Source organism: Schistocerca americana, chromosome 4 (genome assembly GCF_021461395.2).
Source record: "Schistocerca americana isolate TAMUIC-IGC-003095 chromosome 4, iqSchAmer2.1, whole genome shotgun sequence".
In the NCBI taxonomy this organism is placed as follows: Eukaryota; Metazoa; Arthropoda; class Insecta; order Orthoptera; family Acrididae; genus Schistocerca; species Schistocerca americana.
Window position 1 is genome coordinate 827210997 of NC_060122.1, and position 23695 is coordinate 827234691.

At 38.6% G+C, this 23695-nt stretch overlaps 1 protein-coding gene across 5 annotated transcripts in view; it reads right to left on the reverse strand.

The window, feature by feature from the left end:
- LOC124612316 (protein O-mannosyl-transferase 2) overlaps nucleotides 1–23695 on the reverse strand; it is a 192500-nt gene that overhangs the window by 39905 nt on the left and 128900 nt on the right. For all 5 annotated transcript variants that reach the window (XM_047140443.1, XM_047140444.1, XM_047140445.1 and 2 more), the window contains one exon: nucleotides 15892–15974. In XM_047140443.1, the coding sequence (XP_046996399.1) occupies nucleotides 15892–15974 (83 nt within the window). The remainder of the gene's footprint in view (nucleotides 1–15891; nucleotides 15975–23695) is intronic.

Sequence of the window (23695 nt, forward strand, 5' to 3'; positions counted from 1 at the left end):
GAAAATTCTACCAAGGAAATTAAAATGGTGTGATGTTAAAGGCATTCTGCTTTGCATGGATGGTGTCAAATCTTAATACTAGAGAGCAGAAGGTCACATAAACAAATGATACCACATCACTAAGCCCAAATTCAGAATAAAGAAACATTAAATGTGTAATTGTGTGACTGGTTTCAGTCAGATACCATATTCTGAGAGAGGAGGACGGAGGGAGGGGGGGGGGGGGGGGGAGGAAGTGAGAGAGAGAGAGAGAGAGAGAGAGAGAGAGAGAGAGAGAGAGAGAGAGAGGAGAAACGCACACACACCTGCTATTAAGAAGAATTTGTACTGGAAAATAGTCTCTGACTAATAACAGTCGTGCAGATAAAGTTGAATTATACAGCAGCTTCACATGGTACAATATGTCATTTCTAAGATAGATGTAACAGACATATTTAGCAAGTGGGGAAGAAATTTGGGAAAGTTGATAAAAGCACTCACAAGTGAATGTTTTATACTAGAATTTTCCAGCCTCAAAAACATTTTTGTAAAGAGGATGAGAAATACTGAAAGAAGGATCAGCCATTCAATTAGTTCTTTTTGCAAATGACACTAGTATTGTAATCAGTCCAAGCATATGTACAGAAACAGTAGACATGGTAAACAGTATTCTTAGCAGTAACATTGATTGGTTTTCTGCATATGGTCTCACCCTTAATTTTCAAAAGACACAACATACTCAGTTCTGCACATCTAGGGGTTCTTCACAATGATAAGTGTAACACTTGGTGTGGAAATAATAAATAGGATGGATACTTCAAAATTATTAGGTGTCCATATTGATTAGAATTTAAACCAGAAAAAGCACATTTTGGAACTCCTAAAACAACTTAGTTCAGCCACATTTGCACACAGAATCATTGCAAATCATAGGGAGGCACAAATCAGTAAGTTGACATGCTTATTTTCATTGAATAATGCCATACAGAACAATGTTCAGGGAAACTCATCTTTAAGAAAGAAAATGTTCATTGTGCAAAAATGTGCTATAAGAATAATATGTGGTGCTCACCTATGATCATCTTATAGACATCTGTTAAAGGAGTTGGGCACTCTGACTGCTGCTTCACAGTGCATTTATTCACTCATGAAGTTTGTTCTAAATAATCCACTACATTTCAAAATGAATAATGATGTACAAAATCACAACTCCAGAAGCAAAAATGGAATTCATTAATCCATATTAATGTTGCCTTTAGCACAAAAACGGATGAACAATGCCGCAATTAAAATTTTTTATACTTACCCAGTGATTAAAATGTCTGACAGACAGCAAAGTAAAATTTGAAAACAAAGTGAAAGAGTTTCTTCTTGACAACTCCTTCTATTCTGCAGAAGAATTTCTATTATAGTACTGTGTAAAAGATGGTGAGTAGGAATTAGTAACTGACATCTGTATATTAAAAAAAATTAGTATTGTTCAGCATGTAACCACATTTGAAAATTAATTTGCGGTGTGAATGTAAAATCATTACAATCTACTCCCTTTGCCTTGCTGCATGTTCTGTCCACCCACTTCATTTCCATTATAGTCATAGTTATGCCTTTCACTGCAGTCTGTATGATAATCCATTTGTTTGTTTTCCTGTCTCTTCCAATAATTCCCAACATCCATCTCTCCACCACTCACTGAACAACCCTAAATTTTTTACTTGTTTTCGCATTTAAAGTCCATGTCTTATGTAATAAATCACTTTTCTATTGAGATATATAGTGAAACTTATAATACACTGGTTCTATGATTTCATTCCTAATTTGTATTATTTTATGTTCAGTGTGTTGGTTATATATTATTTTAGTTTCATTGCAAATGATTTTCAGGTTTCCTTTCAAGTTTTTTCAATTAAATACTCCATTTGCTGTTGAAATTTATCTGCACATGGGGCAATGAGTCCATTGTCATCAGCAAAACAAAGATAATTCAGATATATTCTATTCACAAGTATTCCTCCTCCATGTTCCCAGTTTAAGATTCTGAAAACTTCCTTTAGAACTGATTGGAATAGCTTTTGTGACATGGAGTCTTTCTGCCTCCTCTACACTGCATCTAAGTGGTGCCATCGACTGAGGATGACACAATAGTCAGTCATTCCCGATTGGCTCATCTGACGCCAAAATGGTGGAGCTTTGTTTTGCTCTTTCAGTATTAAATTCCTCATTATCCTGATGAAGTGTAATGCAAACTGCAGCACTGGTGTACATGTTCTTCAGTATACTAACACAAGAAAAAATTGTTTCTATAATATTCCACTCTTCCCTATACCTGCAAGCATTTGATGCAATACTATGTCTTAAAAATACTTTACAGAAATCGGTTAGTGAAATTCATGTTCTAGAATATGGTGACAAAACAATTTAGAATGGGACTCTCATGTGAAACCTCCTGAAACAAATCTTTCAAAAGTTTGTTATGGTCTTTGTGCTGAACCAAAGTCTAGAATGGACTATGGTGAGTCTGAAATATCATGCGTACTTTGAAGTATTACTTCAGAAAGGACTAAAACAGCTGTCAAGACTATTTGCAACTTAAAGAAACTTGAAACATGCAGAACACATTTCACACAGTTGAAAATAATACACTTTCCAATCATTTACAGACATTAATCTGTTCTCTTTACAAATGAGTACCTTTTAAGAGAAGTGGGGAACTACAATAACATAAACATATGCATAACCACACAAGAAATACCTGTAAGATCCATATGTTTCGAGGTAGTAGAGCAGTGCAGCACCAAAAAGTGTTTCATATATAACAGTAAAAATTATTCAACACCTAATTACTGAGTTAAAACTGCAAGGACACGAAAATTTCTATATACATAACCTTGAGTTATTTCTGAAGTAAGAGTGCTTTTAGTCAGAAATGAATAATTACTGAATTATAAAACACAGTATTTGTAAATTTGTAGTAATGGACAATTTATACCATTTAATTTTGTGTTGTTTGTCATTTGTATGTTACTGTAATTTGTAAATTGAAATTTTTCTTTATTCTACCCCCTCCCCACCTCTCAAATTTGACTTATCCTACTTCCAATATACTGTTAAAGTACATGATTCATCGGAATGGACTGTATGATAATGATGATGATGATGATGATGATGATGATGATGTGTCCTAGTTTCTGAAGGGCTGTCAGTTCTAGTAACAGTACAAGATTAGATATTAAAAGACTAAAAAATGCAATATATGAATTGAAGCAGAGCAGCTGATGCTGAAACTGAAATTAGACAGAACACTGTTGAATCCAAACCTAAAAAAATCAACACCTTGTTCTGTCTCTATTACAAATCTCAAAGTTCAGATATTTTAACAGTTAATAGAGCTTTTCGTAGGCAACTGTCTACAGCTGTTAGGATAATAAAAAAAAAAAAAAAAATATTTGTGTCATCAGCTGTACAACTGTATTTTATTCTGCTCCTGTTTTGATCATTACAATCACCTTTACAGGAAAAACTGACTGCATTCTCTCTTCCAGTAGCCAAAACTGCAATGCATACCCTTTTTCACCTGCAAAGATGATTGTAACAATCGAAACCAGTAGAGAATAAACATACAATTTTACAGCTAATGGCACAAATAAAATTTTAATAGTTGCCATTCATATGAATTATGTGCTAATTTTCAGTAACAATTCAAAAGATGTCTTTAAAAAAATTATTAATGTATAGACCATGCACACTAATTTGCTTGAATTCGAGACAGATGAAAGGGAGAAGACTGTAACCTGGCATCTATGGTACTGAACAGTAATCAAATGCTCACTCATCATACAAATTCAAAAACAGAATGAGAGCAAGATGTTATGAAGAACATACGCCGTCATGAAGCAATAGGAAATTTGACATATGTTCAGTTAGGAACATGGCTCAATCTTGCTTACTGATCAGGAATTGTGAATCACTTCTGTGATAATTCTACTCCTCTGGCAGGGAGCTGAAAGAACCTTTAAGTCAGCTTCAGATGACCTGAGCTATCAGCTCAACAGTGGACCCAGCAGTCATGTGTGGCACCCGCACGGCCTGATGTAGGGCCTGATTCTGCCAGTCAGTGCTTTGCTTCTGTCGAGAAGACGTGCACATGCCATGCATCTTAAATTGTTTTTTTAGGTTATTCAATGAAACATTTCCCCCAATATTTTATCAAAAGAGAGTCAGGAATAAACGAAATTAGATTACACCAGGCATAAAAATTTCAAGTGCCAGAAAAAGACAGCTGCACAATGAGCTCAAAGTAAATAGAAACCCTAATTTTGTAACTTATGTTAAGCACCATAAGACTATATTCAAAAAAGTGATACTGGAAGCAAAAGAACTGGCAAATAGTATATTCGTAAACAAACAAAGAAATAAAGCAAAGACAGTCTGGTCTGTTGTGACATCAGAGTTGGGAGTCAATGTTAAAAGACAAGAAATTTCTCAAATTAGGTTTCAGAGTGATATTATTGTAAATCATGTTCAAGTGTCAAACTGCTTCAATGATTTCTTTGCCAATATAGCAAAATCTGACGCAGGCTTGACAGCACATCAGGAAACATAATTTTCAGGCATTTGTTTTAAAAAATTCAGACAAATCATTCAGAAAGATGAGGAAGATACAATATTATCATTAAAAAACAAATATTCAACCGGATGGGATGGAATACCTTCCACGGCAATCAAGGCAGAACGCCATATTATTTCATACCCACGGACTGTTATTGTAAACCAGTCCTTTGAACATGGGTATTTTCCAGCTGTCCTAAAATATGCAGAGATTAATCCATTATTTAAAAAGTGATCATCAGAAGATATGGGAAACTACCGCTCTGTCTCTCTCCTTCTTGTTTAAAATATTGAAAATATTTGAAAAACTTGTGGCAAAACAACCAGAAAACAGTAAATGACATTATTTGTAAAAATCAGTTTGGTTTTCAAAGAGGAAACAGCACCATTTACAGAAAACATAGGCACATCACTAGACCAGGGTACAAAAGTGATCTAATGAAACCCTTTGAGTCAGTGAACAACTCATTATTACTTCACAAACTGAAGAGCTATGGGATCGAAGATACTGTATTACAGTGGTTCAACTCCTTATCTGACAGAAAGGAAACAAAGAGTTATTTTAACATAAAATTCAGTTAACTACCATTTCGAATGGAAAAAAATTTCCCAAGGAGTTCCACAGGGTTCAACACTGGGTCCCCACCTGTTCTTGTTGTATATAAATGATTTAGCATTAAATATCAATGCTCATTCAGTCTTGTTTGCAGATGACACCTCAGTCCTGATAGAAAATGATACAATAGAAAAAATTCCAGATAGTATAGAAAATGTTCTGGGGAAACTGGAATCCTGGTTCCATAAAAATGGACTTAAGCTCAATGTCACCAAGTCCCAGATAAAGCAATTTGTCTCTAAATCATCAGCAATATGTCCTGTACAAATAGCCCATAATAATCAACTGATGACAGAAGTGAGCCATTTTAAATTCTTAGGCCTAAACCTCGATAAAAGCTTAAACTGGAAGACACATATAGACTTCCTGGCACATAAATTAAATTCCCTAGCTTTTGCAATGTTTATTTTATCTGATGACACTCATATGGACACAAAAAAGACAATCTACCACAGTTATTTTGAATGTTATTTGGTATGGGATAATTTTCTGGGGAAACTCTAGAAGCAGTACAAGGCTACTAATTCTTCTGAAGGAAATCATTAGAAATGTGTGCTGCCCACAAAAATGAGTCATGTTGCCCATTGTTCAAGAAATTAAAAATACTAATGATTAATTCATTGGATATTTTTGAAATTTTGATTTTTGTATTTAATAATCAATGTAATCTTAAAAGTTCCATTTTAAGCATAGCTATGGTACTCGTCACAAGGAAAACTTCAAATTTCCCTCACATCACTTAAAGCCTTATGCTCAGACACCACTGCACATGGGGCTAAAATATATAACAAATTAAAAGAAAGAAACTTATTAACAATGGACCTTGGTTTGCTGAAAAGTTTACTCCAAAATATTTTAATAGAGAGATGTTACCACACCATTGAAGAATTCATGGAAGACAGTCTGACACTTTGAACAATTAAAATCTATAGTTAATATTTCAGTGTTGTCTGTGTACAACAATGGAAACTGGTAAACTGTTAATTTATAGTAAATATTTTAGTGTTGTATTTATTGGCATTATTCTTAAAATAGTGTAAAAAGAATTTCTGTAAATCATTATACATTATATATTTGCTAAACTTGATGTGTCTCCTGTACAACAGATCATATGATCTGTACAATGTATGTAATGAGACTAATAAATCACATTTTACCATTGTAACAAAAGAAAGTTGGCACTGCTCTAGTAGGATTGCTTGAAACACCTCACATGAGAAATATAATGATGCAGGCCAAAACCTGGTTACTTACAGGAAGACAGTTTAGTCATACAACGCTACTGAAAAAACTGGATATTGTCAAGTTTTGCATTATATTACAACAGATTACGACAGTTGTATTACACTGCTGTACTTGGACTCTCCACTGATTTTGAAACAGAACAGCGTCATTTTTGGCTACTGGAAGAGACAATGCAGATGTTAAATACGGTACTGCAATCCCTCTATCATTATTTTCAGAAATAATCCCTGAAGCATGCAAATCAATATGTGCAGTTCAGAGGAACTAGACAAGGAGAAAGAAATCACTTTCTGTGAATGTAAATCGCTTACACAGAATTTATTTTACGTGCAATGACACTTTATTGTGTACCAGTGTTCTTAAATACATTGAATTCATTTACAGTATAAGCACTGTTTTCAGATTCTCGTTCTTCTGCTTCACATTGTGCAGCAGACCTGTGTATATTTGAAACAATGTTGAACGGCTGAATTGCATATACTTCTGGAACAACTGATTCTGTACTTGCCTGATGATGAAGGTGATGATGATGATGGTGGTGAAGGCAACAGTTAACTCACAGGATGGTATACTTAAATTCACTACTGATGATGGTACAGTGAGCTTTCCTGATTTTCCATAAAAATAACATCAGATATTAATTTTTCTGAAATTCATCTGTGAACATCATTCAGTTCTTGTAGTTGTAAGCCAACGGCCCACCTATATATATCTCAGCTGCCCCCCCCCCCCCCCCCCCCTCTCCGCCCCCGGCTCCCCTCAACCTGAAAGTAATGACTTTGCCATCTTAGTTAACCTTCCATGTTTGTTTATGGTATCAGTAACACATCTTTTCCTGCATGTAACATGGCACATTTCCTTCATCTGTGTTGCAGATATCTGCAACTGTTTTCAGTTTCTCTGCAATGATATGTAGTGCAGGGTTTCTAGCATCCCTGTTGCAATACTGCTTGTCAGAAGTAACCAACAAACATCTGAAATCTTGAATGAGATTTTCACTCTGCAGCGGAGTGTGCACTGATATGAAACTTCCTGGCAGATTAAAACTGTGTGCTGGACTGAATCTTTATAGAGCTCTAAGAATTCCACAACAGCTTGTCACTTAAGAGAAACAGTGACCATTGTGATGCAAGTAAGCATGACCTTCTCGCAGTGAAGTCCAAAGCAGAAGTGATGGGCATGCGACAACATTACAGATGGTCTGATGTGGTCATGTGGTTGAGTGGTCATGTGGCATGGCCATCTGACAGGGACCTGACAAGAGACCTGTCAGCCAACACAGCTACACATGGCCCAACAACACATCTGACCTGGCGAAGTCCACCCGACCGCCTGACCAAATCAGATTGTCTGTAGGTCACTTTAGATAACTAAAATGTACAGAGAATATAAAGCTATTTACTTCTAAACCAAGGGACTGCCTCATCATAGTATGTGTGGTGGAGCACGATGTGAGTTTGGTTCACAAAGACAATTGTTTTTTTACCAGCAGAGGAATCTGCCCCCTCCCCCCTCTTTCCTCCGTTCCATCACACAGTATGCTCATGCTATGTGGTGTAAATGATAATAAGCAGAGTGTCAAATGGCAAACCAAAAATCATTTTTTATACATAACAGAATGTTCTGAGGCATCAAGGAATCACAAATTTAGCATTGGAGGGCAGCGTGGAGGGTAAAAATCGTAGAGGGAGACCAAGAGATGAATACACTAAGCAGATTCAGAAGGATGTAGGTTGCAGTAGGTACTGGGAGATGAAGAAGCTTGCACAGGATAGAGTAGCATGGAGAGCTGCATCAAACCAGTCTCAGGACTGAAGGCCACAACAACACAACAACAACAACAACAGAATATTGCAGGCAAACAGTATTGAAGTTTATGCCATTAGCACTTAAAACACAGCTACATAGAAGAGTAACTTGACAAGTTTTGAAAAGCAAGCAGAAGACAGGATTGCAAGTACCTATACAACGGTATATTTTGAAACTTCCTGGCAGATTAAAACTGTGTGCCCGACCGAGACTCGAACTCCCGAGTTCGAGTCTCGGTCGGGCACACAGTTTTAATTTGCCAGGAAGTTTCATATCAGCGCACACTCCGCTGCAGAGTGAAAATCTCATTCTGGAAATGGTATATTTTCTCTGCCTTCAGGGATGATACATTAGCTTGGACCTAAAATGTTCAGTATGTCCCACCATTCATTCTAAACAGAAATAAAATCTATATCACTTTGGCATGAGCTGCTTTGATAGCTAGGAAATACTGTGAGAGACTTACAGACTGATCTGTCTGTCCCCTAGTTCTACCATCTCACCCCAGTTCCCTGATCTACCCTCTTTGCAAAAAGAATGTTTGCTTGCTCTTGAGATGAAGATATTCTCTGATCTCATGAAAGTGATACAAAATATAGGTAACATGGAAATTTCCACACTTTTTCATTATGGGAAAACATCTGGTGAGACATTACTTCACAGTCACAAAAGTGTGTAAGATTATTCTCATTACTAATCACTTTTTTTTTCTTCTTCAATTTTCATGTTTTATACACCATTTCTATTTCTCAAGATTGTTCATCATGTAACTTCAAGTTTGTTTTGTAGATGAATGCTCTTCTTAATCACACATTCAGTTGCTTTCTGAATTATAATAACTATCTTTGATGTTTCTTCTCCTTTCAACTGCTGGAAAATTCTGCATCTAGGTGCGGTACATGCAGGGCTGCCTCCCGCAGATTTCAGTCACCACAATTATGTGCATATTACAGGAGCCAGGCATGGTCCCTGCAAATAGAAGATGCAAGGTACTGTGTACAATCAAGCTGCCAGAAGCTGCCACTGTATCTGGGGGAACCAGCCTCGCCACTACGGGGCGTGCAACTTGCAGCACGCAGCGCTACAGTTGCAGGTACTAATTTATGTCTGTGCACTCATGTGCCCAAATGATGCCACACATACATCCTTCTGCAGGCACGTACTTAGGTAAGTGCTCCGCCCAGGGAGGGTCGGCTACATCTCAAGCTCTGAGCAACCAACAGCTGATTCAGGTTCCTGTTATGGACCAATCTTCTGCTCCCACTGCCCACCAAGATGCCACCCTCATTCTGAATCATGTCCTGCCAGTCTGAGGGTGCAGCTTTAAAGTTTTTGCTGTGACTGTCCACAAGCCCACTGCCTCATGGGGCCATGTTGTTAAGACACCTTGCTCCTCACCAGTTACTGCCTATGAGGTCCTGGCCTCAGTAGAATGACAAACCATTCCAAGTTGCAAATATTTTTTCTTTCTTTTTTTGCTTGTTATTCATTCAATGGCTAGTTTTGGGCTGAGATCCATTTTGAAATCATCATAGGTCGAGACCCGTTTTCAGATCATCATAACGATGTCAAGAAATTGCATTTCTGAAGATGTCAAAAAATGTGAAATGAACATTAACAGTGCATACAGATACAGTTATCTGTATGCACTGTAAATGTTCATTACACATTTTTTGACATCTTTTGAAAAGCCATTTTTTGGCTTTGTTATGATGATTTGAAAATAGATCTCGGCCTGAAATTAGTCATCGAATGAATGAAAAAGAAATAATAATAATAATAATAAACAAGAAAAAAATGTTTGTAACTTGGACTGGTTTTTCATTCTACTGATTAACAGAAGTCGCTGACCCAAGCTGCTCAAGCGTGCTGGAAGTTTATCATAGGCTTGTGTCATCATTAATCTTCCCTGCTCATCGATATGTTGCTGTTCTCAAGTTGTGTAGACATTATTCTCAGAAGAAGTATCTAGTTTGTTTCTTGTAATAAACAGTTGTTATTTCAATCAGTGTGTTTTGATACATCCAGCCACACCACTGAGTAAAAGATATTACATTAGGTACAAAGGGAAAATCACTACAGCTGGCCTTAGACATCTGGTAATAATGGCAGCCTCTCTACAAATGAACTCTTTGTGTCGACATGATGTACATTCTGCAGTCACTGACAAGAACTGCAGACACTACTGGCAACCCAAGCCAGTTGATGAAGACGGGCAATCACTGGTCAATGGAACAAGTGCATGTTTGCATGAGTGGTCACAAAAGACAAGTCATGTGGTAGTCTTGCCAAAATTCAAGTATGAGTAAGATAAAGCTAACCAGTAAAAAAGACTGGTAACAACATAAAGAAGGTGTTTCATTTGATTTGGAAGCGAATGGTGGTGAGACGGTAGAACAGGGGAACAGGACAAATGATTCAGGCAGTACTCACTATATTCACAAGTTATCAGAGCAGCTCATCCTAAAATTTTAGATTTTATTTCTGTACAAAATGAATGGACATAATAAACAACAGTCAATCTTCACTGCAACTGGCATTCAAATACTGATGTGAAGACAAAAGCACTGTTACACCTAACAGCAGAAAAGGGGGAGTATGATTAAAATTGGTAATCCAGAATGAGATTTTCACTCTGCAGCGGAGTGTGCGCTGATATGAAACTTCCTGGCAGATTAAAACTGTGTGCCCGACCGAGATTCGAACTCAGGACCTTTGCCTTCCACGGGCAAGCGCTCTACCACCTGAGCTACCGAAGCACGACTCACGCCCGGTACTCACAGCTTTACTTACTAGAGCTCTAAGAATTCCACAACAGCTTGTCACTTAAGAGAAACAGTGACCATTGTGATGCAAGTAAGCACGACCTTCTCGCAGTGAAGTCCAAAGCAGAAGTGATGGGCATGCGACAACATGGTCCAACACAGAGCACTTGCCCGCGAAAGGCAAAGGTCCCGAGTTCGAGTCTCGGTCGGGCACACAGTTTTAAAGTTGGTAATGTTTGCACGTACAGAAACTGCAGTTTTCAAATTTTCAAAATGTGACACCTACATATACCCTTACAGTTGGTAATGTTTGCACAGACAGAAACTGCAATTTTCAAATTTCCAAAACAGAAAAGACTAATTAAAAATGTGAGTACCATCAATATATACAGGGTGGTCCATTGATAGTGACTGGGCCAAATATCTCACGAAATTAGCATCAAACGAAAAAACAAGAAGAACAAATCTGTTTGAGCATGACGAGGGAAAACAGATGGTGCTATGGATGGCCCACTAGATGGCACTGTCATAGGTCAGACTGATAGAAACAGCATTTTTTTTAAAGTAGGTAGTCCCAATTTCTATTACATATTCATACAGTACATAAATAAATATGAATGTTTGATTTGGAACATTTGTTTCACTTTCTGATGGGTAGCGCTGTAATATTCCAACAGTTATAATATGTCTCACCCATTTAGATGAACACTTGGGTACAATGTGATTTTCTAAATTAAAGCACAAAAAGTAGTTATGTTTAGACTTTATTTCTGTTGTTCCAATTTGATACATTTACTTTAGTGACCTTATCATAAATTATGGGAATACATGCTGTTATTGCTTAAGCAACCATAATAACCTCATTAATGTAATAAATGTGCTCAAAATGATGTTCTTCAACTTCAGTGCATTTGCCAATACGCGCAATGAAATTCCTCTCAACAGCGAGTAAATCACCTTCAATAATTGTCGCACTTGCATTGACAATGCACTGACATGTTTTCAGGCATTGTCGGTGGCTCACAATAACAAATATCTTTCAATTTTCCCCAAAGAAAGAAGTCTGGAGATATAAGGTCTGGTGAATATGCAGGCCATAGTATGGTGCTTCTACAACCAATCCACCTGTCATTAAATGTCCTATTTCATACCGCTTCAATTGCACATGTGCTATGCGCTGGACATCCATCACGTTCAAAGTACATCGCCATTCTGTCATGAAGTGGTATATCTTGTAGTAGAATTGGTAAAACATTAATTAAGAAATAGTCATAAATTGCACCATTTAGATTGCCATCGATAAAATAAGTGCCAATTAAACATCCTCCCACAAGTCCACATAATACATTGTGTACTGTGTATTGATCTGGGGACCTAAAAACGATGCAGAAGCTTTGTCCCACCATAGCCCGCAGTGGTACACAACCCCACAACAGGCCACAGCAGTCCACCCACCCCACCGGCGGCGCACACCAAACCCAGGGTTATTGTGTGTTTTGGCCCCCAGTGAAACAGTTGTCTTCTTTTGGAAACCACTAGAATCAATGATGGCGACTATCGAATGGAAAGCTTTTTGTGTTTTACATGTTGCAAAGGACAGAATTTGTTGTTACAGTGCAACATGTGTTCCATATTAAGTTCTGTTGTGATAATGACATCCATAGATAGTTTTGCAAAGGGAAGAGTACAGGATTATCAAGGGTGACTGAAGAATGTGTTGAACGAGAAAGAGAGTCTTTCACATAGCCCCAAGAAATCAGTTCTGAAGGCTAGTCATGAATTAGTAATTGCAGTGATACCTGTGTGGAGGCACATACAACTGTGTCCTTATCGTTTGCAGTTGTTACAAGCTCCAAAGCCTACAGACTATGGTTTATGTGCCAACTTGGCAAACAAAATGTTGCTCCATAACAATGAAGATTTTCTGAATCATGTTATCTTCAGTGATCAATCAACGTTTCACCACAGTGGAAATGTGAACACAAAGTATACATCTGAGAGTCAGCAAATCGTCATGAGATGTTATAGGGGGAACAAAACATCCCTAAACTGAATTTTTTTTTGTGTCATATCCTGGTGGAAAGTTTATAGATCTTTCTTTTTGATGAAGCAACAGTAACTGGTGTTTCTTACCTTATCGCTCTTTCCTGAACTCTAAGAAGCTGAAGCACAGAACTTTATTTGGGAGCAAAATGTTCTGCCACCTCACAAGCATAACTTGGTACACGATTTGTTAAACGACATTGTAACTGACCGCTGGATTGGCTGCAAGGGGCCAGATCACAGAGCTTATTTTGCATGGCCTCCACGTTCACCAACTCTGATGCCTTGCAATTTTTTATCTTTGGGGGCTCATAAGGAATGATGTGTATGTGCTTCCAATACCAGCTGATCAACCCCACTTAAGAAACAGGGCTGAAGTAGCTGTTGCAACAAATGGTTGAGCAACAAACAATTCTGAGCAAATATGAAGCATCATGACAGATAAAGAAATCAGTGACCACAAGGTTGTTCTGACAAGACTTAATATTGTAACATCCAGGACCATCAAATGACCCTGCAAAATATATCTCTTTAAAAAATCAAATAAAAATTCACTTGATGCTTTCCCAAGAAACAATTACCACTTCTTCCAATCTGCTATGTAAGTGAAGCTGAGATGTGGTTTAGATTCAAAAAAACAGTATCGATGCCATTTGAGAGATATATACCAAATAAATTAATAAGAAATGGCACTGATTCCCCAAGGTACACAAACTAGGTCAGGCCACTGTTGCAGAAGCTACAAAAACAGCAAGCCAAATTTAAAAGAACACAAAATACTCAAGATTGGTGAAATTTTACACAAGTTGAAATTTACCATGATCTTCACTGTGATATGCTTTTAATAGCTTCCACAATGAACCTATATCTCAAAACCTTGCAGAAAACCCAAAGACATTCTGGTCATAATTAAAGTACATCAGAGGCAAGACGCAATCAACACTTTTACTGTATGATGGTAATGGTATTGTACTGATTAGAGTGCCACAAAAGCAGGGCTTCCAAAATTCATCATCAAAGAAGACAAAGTAAACAGCTGAAAATTCAAATAAAGAACAACTGCCAACATGAGTAACTAAAATCAAATTTCAGTAGGATTTTGGAACATATATTGTGTTCAAACATTATGAATTACCTCAAAGAAAATTTATTATTGACAAATAGCCAACACAGATTCACAAATTATTGGTCTTGTGAAATACAAGTAGCTCTTTATTCTCACAAAGTAATGTGTGCTATCGATAGGGGATGTGAAATTGATTTCATATTCTTAGATTTTCAGAAGGCTTCTGATACTATTCTTCACAAGCAACATCTAATCAAACTGTGTGCCTACAGAGTATCATATCGGTTGTGCAACTGGGTTTGTGATTTACTGTCAGAAAGGTCACAGTTCGTAGTAAATGATGGAAAGCAGCTGAGTGAAACAGAAGTAATATCTGGCATTCCCCAAGGAAGTGTTATAGGCCCTCTGCTGTTCCTGATCTATGTAAGTACCTGAGCAGCCATCTTAGATTGTTTGCTGATGGTGGTGTCATTTAACATCTCGTGAAGTCACCAGACGTTCTGAACCAATTGCAATATGATTCAGAGAAGATATTTTTATAATGTGAAAAGTGCCAGTTGACTCTAAATAATGAAAACTGAAGTCATCCGCATGATTGCTACAAGGAATGTGTTAAATTTTGGTTACACAATAAATCAACAAATGTAAAGGCTGTGAATTCAACTAAATACTTAGGGATCACAATTAAGAATAATTTAAACTGGAAAGATCACATAAATACTGCTGTGGGGAAAGCAAACCAAAGACTGTAATTTGTTGGCGGAGCACTTAGAAGATGCAACAGAGACTGCCTACACTACACTTATCTGTCCTCTTCTGGAGTACTGCTGTGCGATATGGGATCCACATCAGATAGCACTCATGGAGGACATCAACAAAGTTTGAAGAAGGGCAGCATGTTTTGTATTATCACTAAATATAGAAGACAGTGCCATGGATATGATACATGAACTGAGGTGGCAATCATTACAACAAAGGTGATTTTCGCTGTAGTAGGACCTTCTCATGAAATTTCAATCAGCAACTTTCTCCTCAGAATGTGAAAATATTTGCTTGCGGCCCACCTATAAAAGGAGAAATCATCTTCATGATAAAATAAGAGAAAAAGATTTAAGAGTTCGATTTCTCTTATGGAATAGGAAATGCCACAATGAACAATATCCAATAACCTTCACCACTATTAGCTTTCAAGTAGAGAATAGGAGTAATATTATAACAACCTGTGGAAATGAGAGGTAGTGTTACCATCTTCATAGTCATATGCAAGTGGAGTATACACTGGACTAAATGTCTACAGCAGAAAGGCAACGGGGTGTGTCATTTCTTTTCTTTTTTTTTCGTGTTTTTTCTTTTTCCCCCTAACAGTTATCCATATTTACATAATACATTATTCTTAACCTGCTCCTTGCTATAAATGAAGATGCACTCTGTCTCTTTTGACTTTCTGTCAGTTCATTTTGAAATTATGACATACTGTAAAGGAATCAGAATTTGTATTAGGATGCTGACCTTAGGTAAAAGGATAATATTTCAGACACTGGAAACTATTGTGTTTCTTCTATACTGATTAACTGTTGTAAGTCAATTAGTTGCCTGCTAATAACTTGTCACTAATAAATTTTCTTCGAGGTAATTCATAATGGCTAATAATGTGCCTGCTAATAATGTGTAATTTTAGTTACACATTATGGGAAGGCTTAAGCTTTGACATATAACATACTCAAAAAAACTATGACAGATCAAAATATATTTCACAGATTTACCTCTGGGCATACTTGCGTTGTACAGTGAATTCCCTTCAAGCTGTGACTGGAATGCTGAACTATAAAATCCATCACCATTACCACTGTAAACATAAATCAGTTTGGTTATTGTCTTAATCTTGAACAAAGACAAGGAAGATTTTAGAGAAAAACAAATAGGGTTGGATGAAAAGTAATGCCTCCACCTTCAATAATTGGGTTTGGATAAGAATATTTTAATAAATCAAACACAGAAATAATCCTTAGAATGTGATCTTTAATTACCAATATTCACTTTTCCACATAATCACCAGCCAATTGGATACATTTCTGCCAACGATGAACAAGTTTTCTGATGCCGTCACAGAAGAAGTTGACACTCTGTTTCTGCAACCACAGTCTCACAATTCTCCCAACGTCTTCATCAGAAGCATAATGATGTCCTCGCAGATCGTCTTTCATTATTGGGAACAGATAGAAGTCAGACGGTGCTAGATCTGGACTGTATGGAGGATGCCGTATGGTGGTGAGATTAAGTCTCTGAAGTTCTGCAGTGGTGGCACGTAAAGTGTGTGGTTTTGCATTGTCATGCTACAGGAAAACATTTCCCTTTTCTTTTAGGACCCTTGTTAGCTGTGGTTTCAGAGTTTGCAGCGTTGTGATGTAACACTCTGAAATTATTGTTGTACCATGATCAAGGAAATCAACACTGATAACACTGTCTGCATCCCAGAACACTGTGGCCATGATTTTTCCAGCTGAGGGCTGCATCTTGAACTTCTTTTTCTGGGGACAGTCTTTGTGTCGATATTCCATAGACTGATTTTCATCTCCAGGTCATAATGGTGTACCCACGTTTCGTCTCCTGTCACAATTGAATGGAGAAAGGCATCACCTTCATTAACGTAACACGAAAAGAGTTCCTGGCAAATTTCAAGTCTGTGCACTTCCATTTCAGGAGTCAGCATCCCGGGTACCCATCATCTTCCAAAAGCCAAGCAAAGCAATAATGTAATCCACACGTTCTAGTGAAATGCCGATTGTGCTTGCAGTTTCTCTCTGAGGATATGGTGATAATCCTGAGTCAATCTGTCAACATTTTGGTTGCGAAACTCGGTGGTTGCTGTCACAGTCCTTCCAACTCTTTGTTTGTCATGCAGGTCAAATGTTCCCACCTCAACATCTTTAAACTTACTCGCCCAACAATGCACAGTACTCACATCAACACAATCACCATAAACCGCTTTCATTCTCTGATGAATCTCCTTTGGGGTGACACCTTTTGCTGTCAAGAATTCAATGACTGCATGTTGCTTAAATCGCGTTGACCGACTGTCTGTGCAGGGTTCCTTGCTTTACACCGTAACAACACAACCGTTCAGTACTAAGACTTCCCACCAACTGGAGCTGTAGAGAAAAGGCTATGGAACAAGCCAGTACCTGCCACATACCAATGCTGGCAACTGTTGAAGGTGGAGGCATTACTTTTCAGCCAAACCTTGTATAATTTTTGAATAGTGAAAATTAACTTTGTGTAGCCAAATATGGTGCTGCTATACTAATTTGAAATGTTCATCACTGACAACAGGAAATAGATACAGTTCTGACTGATGTTACTATATACATTATTGTGCTAACATGGTGAATTAAATAAAGATATATCAAAATTCAGTTACCAACACAGAATACATATTGAAGAAACGCATCTCAAAGAATAAATTTCCATGCATTGAACGCAAACAAAGGAGCTGACTTGTAGAATAATATTTGATATCTACAACTCGGCATATGAACGGCCATTTTGAGCACATATTGGTATTCAAACACAATCAGCTATTTATAATTCATTAATGAGCATTTCTGCAAATTATGTCCACATTTACACCAATGTATGCAAAAATGCAACACTCAGGAGAATGGTACATCTGAACCAAAACTTGAAGATTATTTAGAGCAGTGTACCAGGAATAAGTAATACTGCAGACACATGTCATATACAAGTCCACCTCTCCATACTCTGATAAAATTACTTTGTGATTGGCATTTCAACAAGACAAGTGGTAGGAACTGGCTACCTTTTATTTGTAGTTCTTTCTCGAACGCTGCGGGTCCTTACGATGCCTGTTCTGTATGTAGGTGCAGTGCCTTGTGAAGTGCGGCTGGCTGCTCTCCGGCAACACCCCCTCCCCCCACAACCACTGCAATCTGCTAATCAGAGTACAGATCGGTGGTCAGCACAGCTGACTACCATGTAGGAGACCAGGGTTCAATTCCCGCTAGTGCCTGGGATTTTTTCCTTGGTAGGGGATGCGCTCAGCCTCATGAGGCCATCTGAGGAGCTACTCGACTGATTAGTAATGGTTCCAAGGTCAGGAACCCTGATAATGACTGGTAGACCGGTGTACTGACCACGTGCCTCTGCATACTTTATCCAGTGATGCCCATGGAAGAGGATGACACGGCAGCCGGTGGGGCCCGATTGGTCCATCCAAAACCAGGATGCAGAACTTTCTTTTCACTATGTAATACATGTAGAGCCAGCAGGAACCTTAGTTTTGCAAGTGGAAAGATCAGTGCTACAATAAGCTCACTTAGATAAAAACTATCAAAGTGGAAATGTTAAAGACAGTGGTGTAGCGTTGGTGATTTTAGTTAAACGGGCATTAGCTCATGGTCTAAGGCATGTTTTTGTACCTAATGTTTCATGTCCTAGTGCTGTAGACATCCTCAGACACTATAAAAACTCAGTCGATTATTGAAGTCTGTGCAGCCTCTGATGATGCTTCCAGCATTAGGTACAGAAACACATCTTAAATCACGGCCTGATATTCGTATAACTAAAATCACCAAGGATGTAAATACCAGCCATCAAAGTCCACAACATATGACTAGAGTGGTGTACGTCTCATCTTCGTGACAGGATCCAATACTTATATGTGAATGAGTGAAAAGAAGGCAAAATGATTTGTCTTTGGGGTATGTTTGCCATACCTTGACATTCTAGCTTGTACAAGGCACAATGGTGTGACAATGATTGATGTTTGAAACAAGTGTCTGCAATATACTGACTGGTAAACTAGTTTTTTTGAATGAGTCCCATATCAAACTGTCAATTTCTGATGGGTACAAGCATATTACATGCTACCATGATGATCACAGTCTGGCAGCCTCTACTGTAAGAGTGCATTGTGGATAGTTTAGGGCACCAATGAATGCAGAGGGTAGCTTATAAAGTAGTCATTCCACACAGGATGTTTTTAGAGCAGGCACTTCGTCAGGGACCTACATGTGCCATATTTCACCAGGCCAATGACCAGCTTTGTGTGACAAGTATCATGCAATAATTCTTCAAAAAATGATGGTACTTCTGAGTCTTTGACCTCATGTTCCCTAGACATGCAACAAATTGAACACTCGAAACATTTCATTGGAGTGGCTGACATCAGAGTTCATTAGTCTGCTCAAAAAGCCAAATGCAAGACAATGTGGAGATTATTGTGTGATAAGCTAATGACCCATATCTTGAAACTGCTATTGAATGTGATGCACAGAAAAATATATAGGCTATGTGAGGAACAGAAAGCCCCTAATCAGCTTGGGTTTGTCAATACCGTGGGTGTGAAAGAAGCCTTGTTCAGTGTTCAACTATTGATTGATAGATGTAAATAAAAATAATGTATTTGCTAGCCTAATAGATTAACAGAAGGCTTGTGATAGAGTAAAACATGACAAATTGATGGAGATTTTGAGAAATATTGAAAAGGTGGAGAGAGATCTGGGAATCATCAAGAACTTTTACTGGAATCAAACAGTAGTGATGCATATTGATGGAGACCCCACTGAAGCTGTCAAAATTCTCATGGGAGTAAGACAGGAATGTATCTTTTCATCCATACTATTTAACGTATACTCAAATTCACATTTAGGGAAGCCATGGAAGAAGTAGAAGAAGAAATTTTGATAAAGGGAATAAGATTAAACAACATTGGCTATGCTGATGATACTACTGTTTTTTCTGACACTATTCAAGTGTTACAATAATAAATGGATAGAATTTTACAAGCCAGCAGTCAGTATGAGCTTGAAATAAACATCACAAAGATAAAACTCATAGTCGTAAGTAAGGAAAATATTCCAGGAATAAACTTGGTCATAAACCAAAGAACTATGGAAAGGGTAAAACAATATACATACATTGGAACCATAATAAATGAAAATTGGGATAACTCACAAGAAATAAAGACTACATCAAGAAAGTAAGAACTGTGTTTTGGAAAATGAGTGCTGTCTTCAAAAGCCATAACCTAACTCTAAGGACAAAAACCAGACTTTTGCACTGCTACGTATACTCCATCCTCCTATATGGGGTAAAGACATGGATCTTAAATGAAAAACATGAAGAAGCTGGAGGTTTTTGAACTGTGGCTTAATAGGTGGTGAGAACACCTTGGACCCAGAGAGTGATAAATGTAGACTTTTGAGAAGACTGAACACAACAACTAAATTAATCAAGAGAGTGAAATGCCAAAAGTTGCAATATCTATGACATATTAAGTATAATAGATATGATTTGTTACAGAAAAATACGTCAAGGGAAAATCAACAGCAAAAGAGGTCCTGGAAGAAGATGAATATCTTGGTTTGACAACCTCAGATGTTGGTTCAATATGCCTTCAACAGAACTATTCCACGTTGCTACCAACAAGAAAAGAATAACCAACAAGATCACCAATCCAGTTTGGACTGGGTAGGCACTGAAAGAAAAAGGTAAGAAGTGCTAAAGTCCTTAAAGCTCACATCACTGTAAAAGGCGATGCACAGCCACAGTTTTTCACGCGTAACCTGTCCCCTATGCATTATGTGAGCAAGTTGCTCAGGAACTGCAAAGATGGCAAGAGAATGGTGTTATTCAGCCCATTTCCACAAGCCAATGGGCATCATCCTCAGTCATTCTTAAGATGCCTTCAGGTGGTTTACATTCATGTGCAGACTTTAAGGCACAGTAAACCCACAGACAGTAGTGGATTCTTTTGCTCTTCTACATTCGGAGGAGCTGATGGACAGGCTGGGACAGGGCAGGTACTTTTCAAAGATAGATTTGTGAGAGGCATACATACAGTTAATGCTGGATGAACAGTTGAAGCAATATTTTGTGATAAACACTCACTTAGGTTTTTCTAGTTTCGAAGACTACCAGTTGAAATTGCTTCAGCTCCTGCAATTTTTCAATGGTTCCTGGAACAGTTAATACTGAAAGTCTCTTTTTGTACTAATTATCTGGATGATATTGTTGTCACGCTGAACATTTAGTAAATTTAGAATGCTGGTTTCAGGTTATTTCTGCAGCTGGCTTAGAGTGCAACATGGAAAACTGCCCCTTTTTTCAGGAAGAATTGAACTATTTAGAACTGCAACACACAAGACTGCGATTAGGTCTGCCAGCAACCTGTAACATTAAGGAGCTACATTTGGTCATGAGTAAACTTATCTATTATATAAAATTTATTCCTAATGCTGAGCAAATTGCTGCTCTGCTTAGCCAGCTGCACTGGAAAAATGTTCGTTTCATGTGATCCAAAGAATACCAGATGCATTTTAGCAATTGAAAGAGGCACTGTTAAGTTGTAGATGTTTGATTCACTTTGACCCAGCTAAGCCTCTCATGTCTGCTGTGGATGCTTCTGCTTAAGGGGTCAGAGCGGTGCTCTCCCATAAGATCAGTTCTCCTGACAGACCTGTTGCTTTTGCTTTGAAAACACAAACCACAGTGTAACTACAGTCAGCTTGAAAAGGAGGTGCTTGCCATTATCTATGGTGTTACAAAATTCTGACAGTATTTGTACAGTAGGATGTTCTATCTACTGACAGATCACTGGCCTTTGATGGCCCTGTTCAATCTTACCAGATAGCGTAGAAATTGCAACACTGCTTTCTGATTTTGTCTAATTATCAGTATGGCCCACTGCTCAACATCTGAATGATGACATGTTGTCTCGGTAATTGGTTGGTACCGACACAGTGTTTGATCCATCTGGGGAAACATGTTTTCGACTGACGAAGCTCTTCAGGTTCTTTTGCAATACGTGAGCCGTGGGTGGCCATGCAGTTCGAAAGAAATTCTCCAACCTGTGGTGTGATGATGTTTTTCACATTGTCAAATGATTTCTATGCAGTCAGTGTTCTGATCTTGCATACAGAGATTGGCGATGTCTGGTTTGTGATTGCTCAACCCTGCACCAAGGTCATTGAAGCATAGTTCGCGCAAAGCAACTTTCCCACCATAATTGTACTTGGCAGGGAATGGGCTCTCAGATTGTGCAAATGACTGCTTGCTGTGAAGCTTCTGCAGACAATCAGTCAGTTCTGCTGTAACGATTTTTTGAGTGGCCATGTCCGTCTAGACCATGGCAGTGCATTCATACAGATTTTGTGGATACATTCTGGAACCAGCGATGGGTGTTAGGGATTAATGCTTACAGTATAAGTTTTCTTTTGTTGTCCTCATGATATCCACCACTACTGCAAGTACGGTATTGGCTCTGTCTTCTATTTTTTGTCTTGAAGGTCTTCCTGAGGTCACAATTCAGGTCACCTAATTTCCAACAGCTTTGTGCTACCAATAGCACACATGCTATGTGACAGCTGCACCTTTTCACCCACAATTAAATAGTGTATCTGAATGGTTTGTTCGAATGTTCAGAGGTTACATGGAGAAACACCATTCCTCCAACACATGGAATACGGCACTGAAAAATTTTTCTCTACTCCCACCAGTTCTTGCTACGTGATGAAATGTTGTCAGCAGAATTGTTACCTGGTCAAAGGCAGTGTGCTCTGTTACATCTCCTGCGGCCGCCACAGAAACAGTTCATTTCACCAGGTCAGACAAAGTTTCAGCCACAGGATGAAGTCTTTTACAAAGTCTTGGCAAGCAACAGCATTGGGAGCATAGAGTTATAACCAAAGTAATTTTATGTCATGCACTGTTCTGCTGGGCTACTGTGGTGCCACCGCAGCCAGCTGCACTGTGTGTATGAGTGTGTCAGTGATTCTACTGCAGAACGTTTGTCCACAGATGCAATATGTTGCTGGGGTCCTCATCTGTAGTCGCAGCTATCTCTCTGGCAGTCGCGATGGACACGTGGACACCTTCACCTGTAGTGCCCACGGAGATTGATGCATAGCCACTGCCACTGCGACATCACCAGTGCCGCCACCTTTCCATTTGCCCAAACCAATGTCCACGGATGAGTCACACCCGGAAGATCATCACACTGCTCCAGCAGATCACTGCCCTTCCAGCTGCCCACAGCACCTACATCCCTAAATGTGGCTGTGCACCCTGTGTCTGGTTTCTCTGCTGGTGTTCCTGGATGCCCTCACAGTGGATACCGGGATGCAGGTAGGGAGACACCATCTGCCACAGTTCCTATCCCTGCCCCCTCATTTGCATCCATGTCTAGTCTTCCACCGTGCCATTGTCACATGCACCTGCCCTACACGATGACGATGGAGGTGACAGGGGGGGGAGGGGGGGGGGGGATCGCATTGCCTCACCGAAGTTGGCAATGCGAATTGATACCACAGACATTAGCAAGGGCTCACCGCAATCTGCAGTGAGATATGGGAGATGACCTAGAAGACCATGCCTCCCCTCTCAACACAGTGGCACCCTCACACTGAGGTCAAGATACTGTTGAGCCACCCAGAGCTCTGCCCAGTTCGTGCACTCATATGAAGGAGTCAACATCATAGTATAGGACCAATGTGATAGTTAAGTGTCTGATAGACTTGTTCATTTACATGTGGAATATTGTAAGCAAGA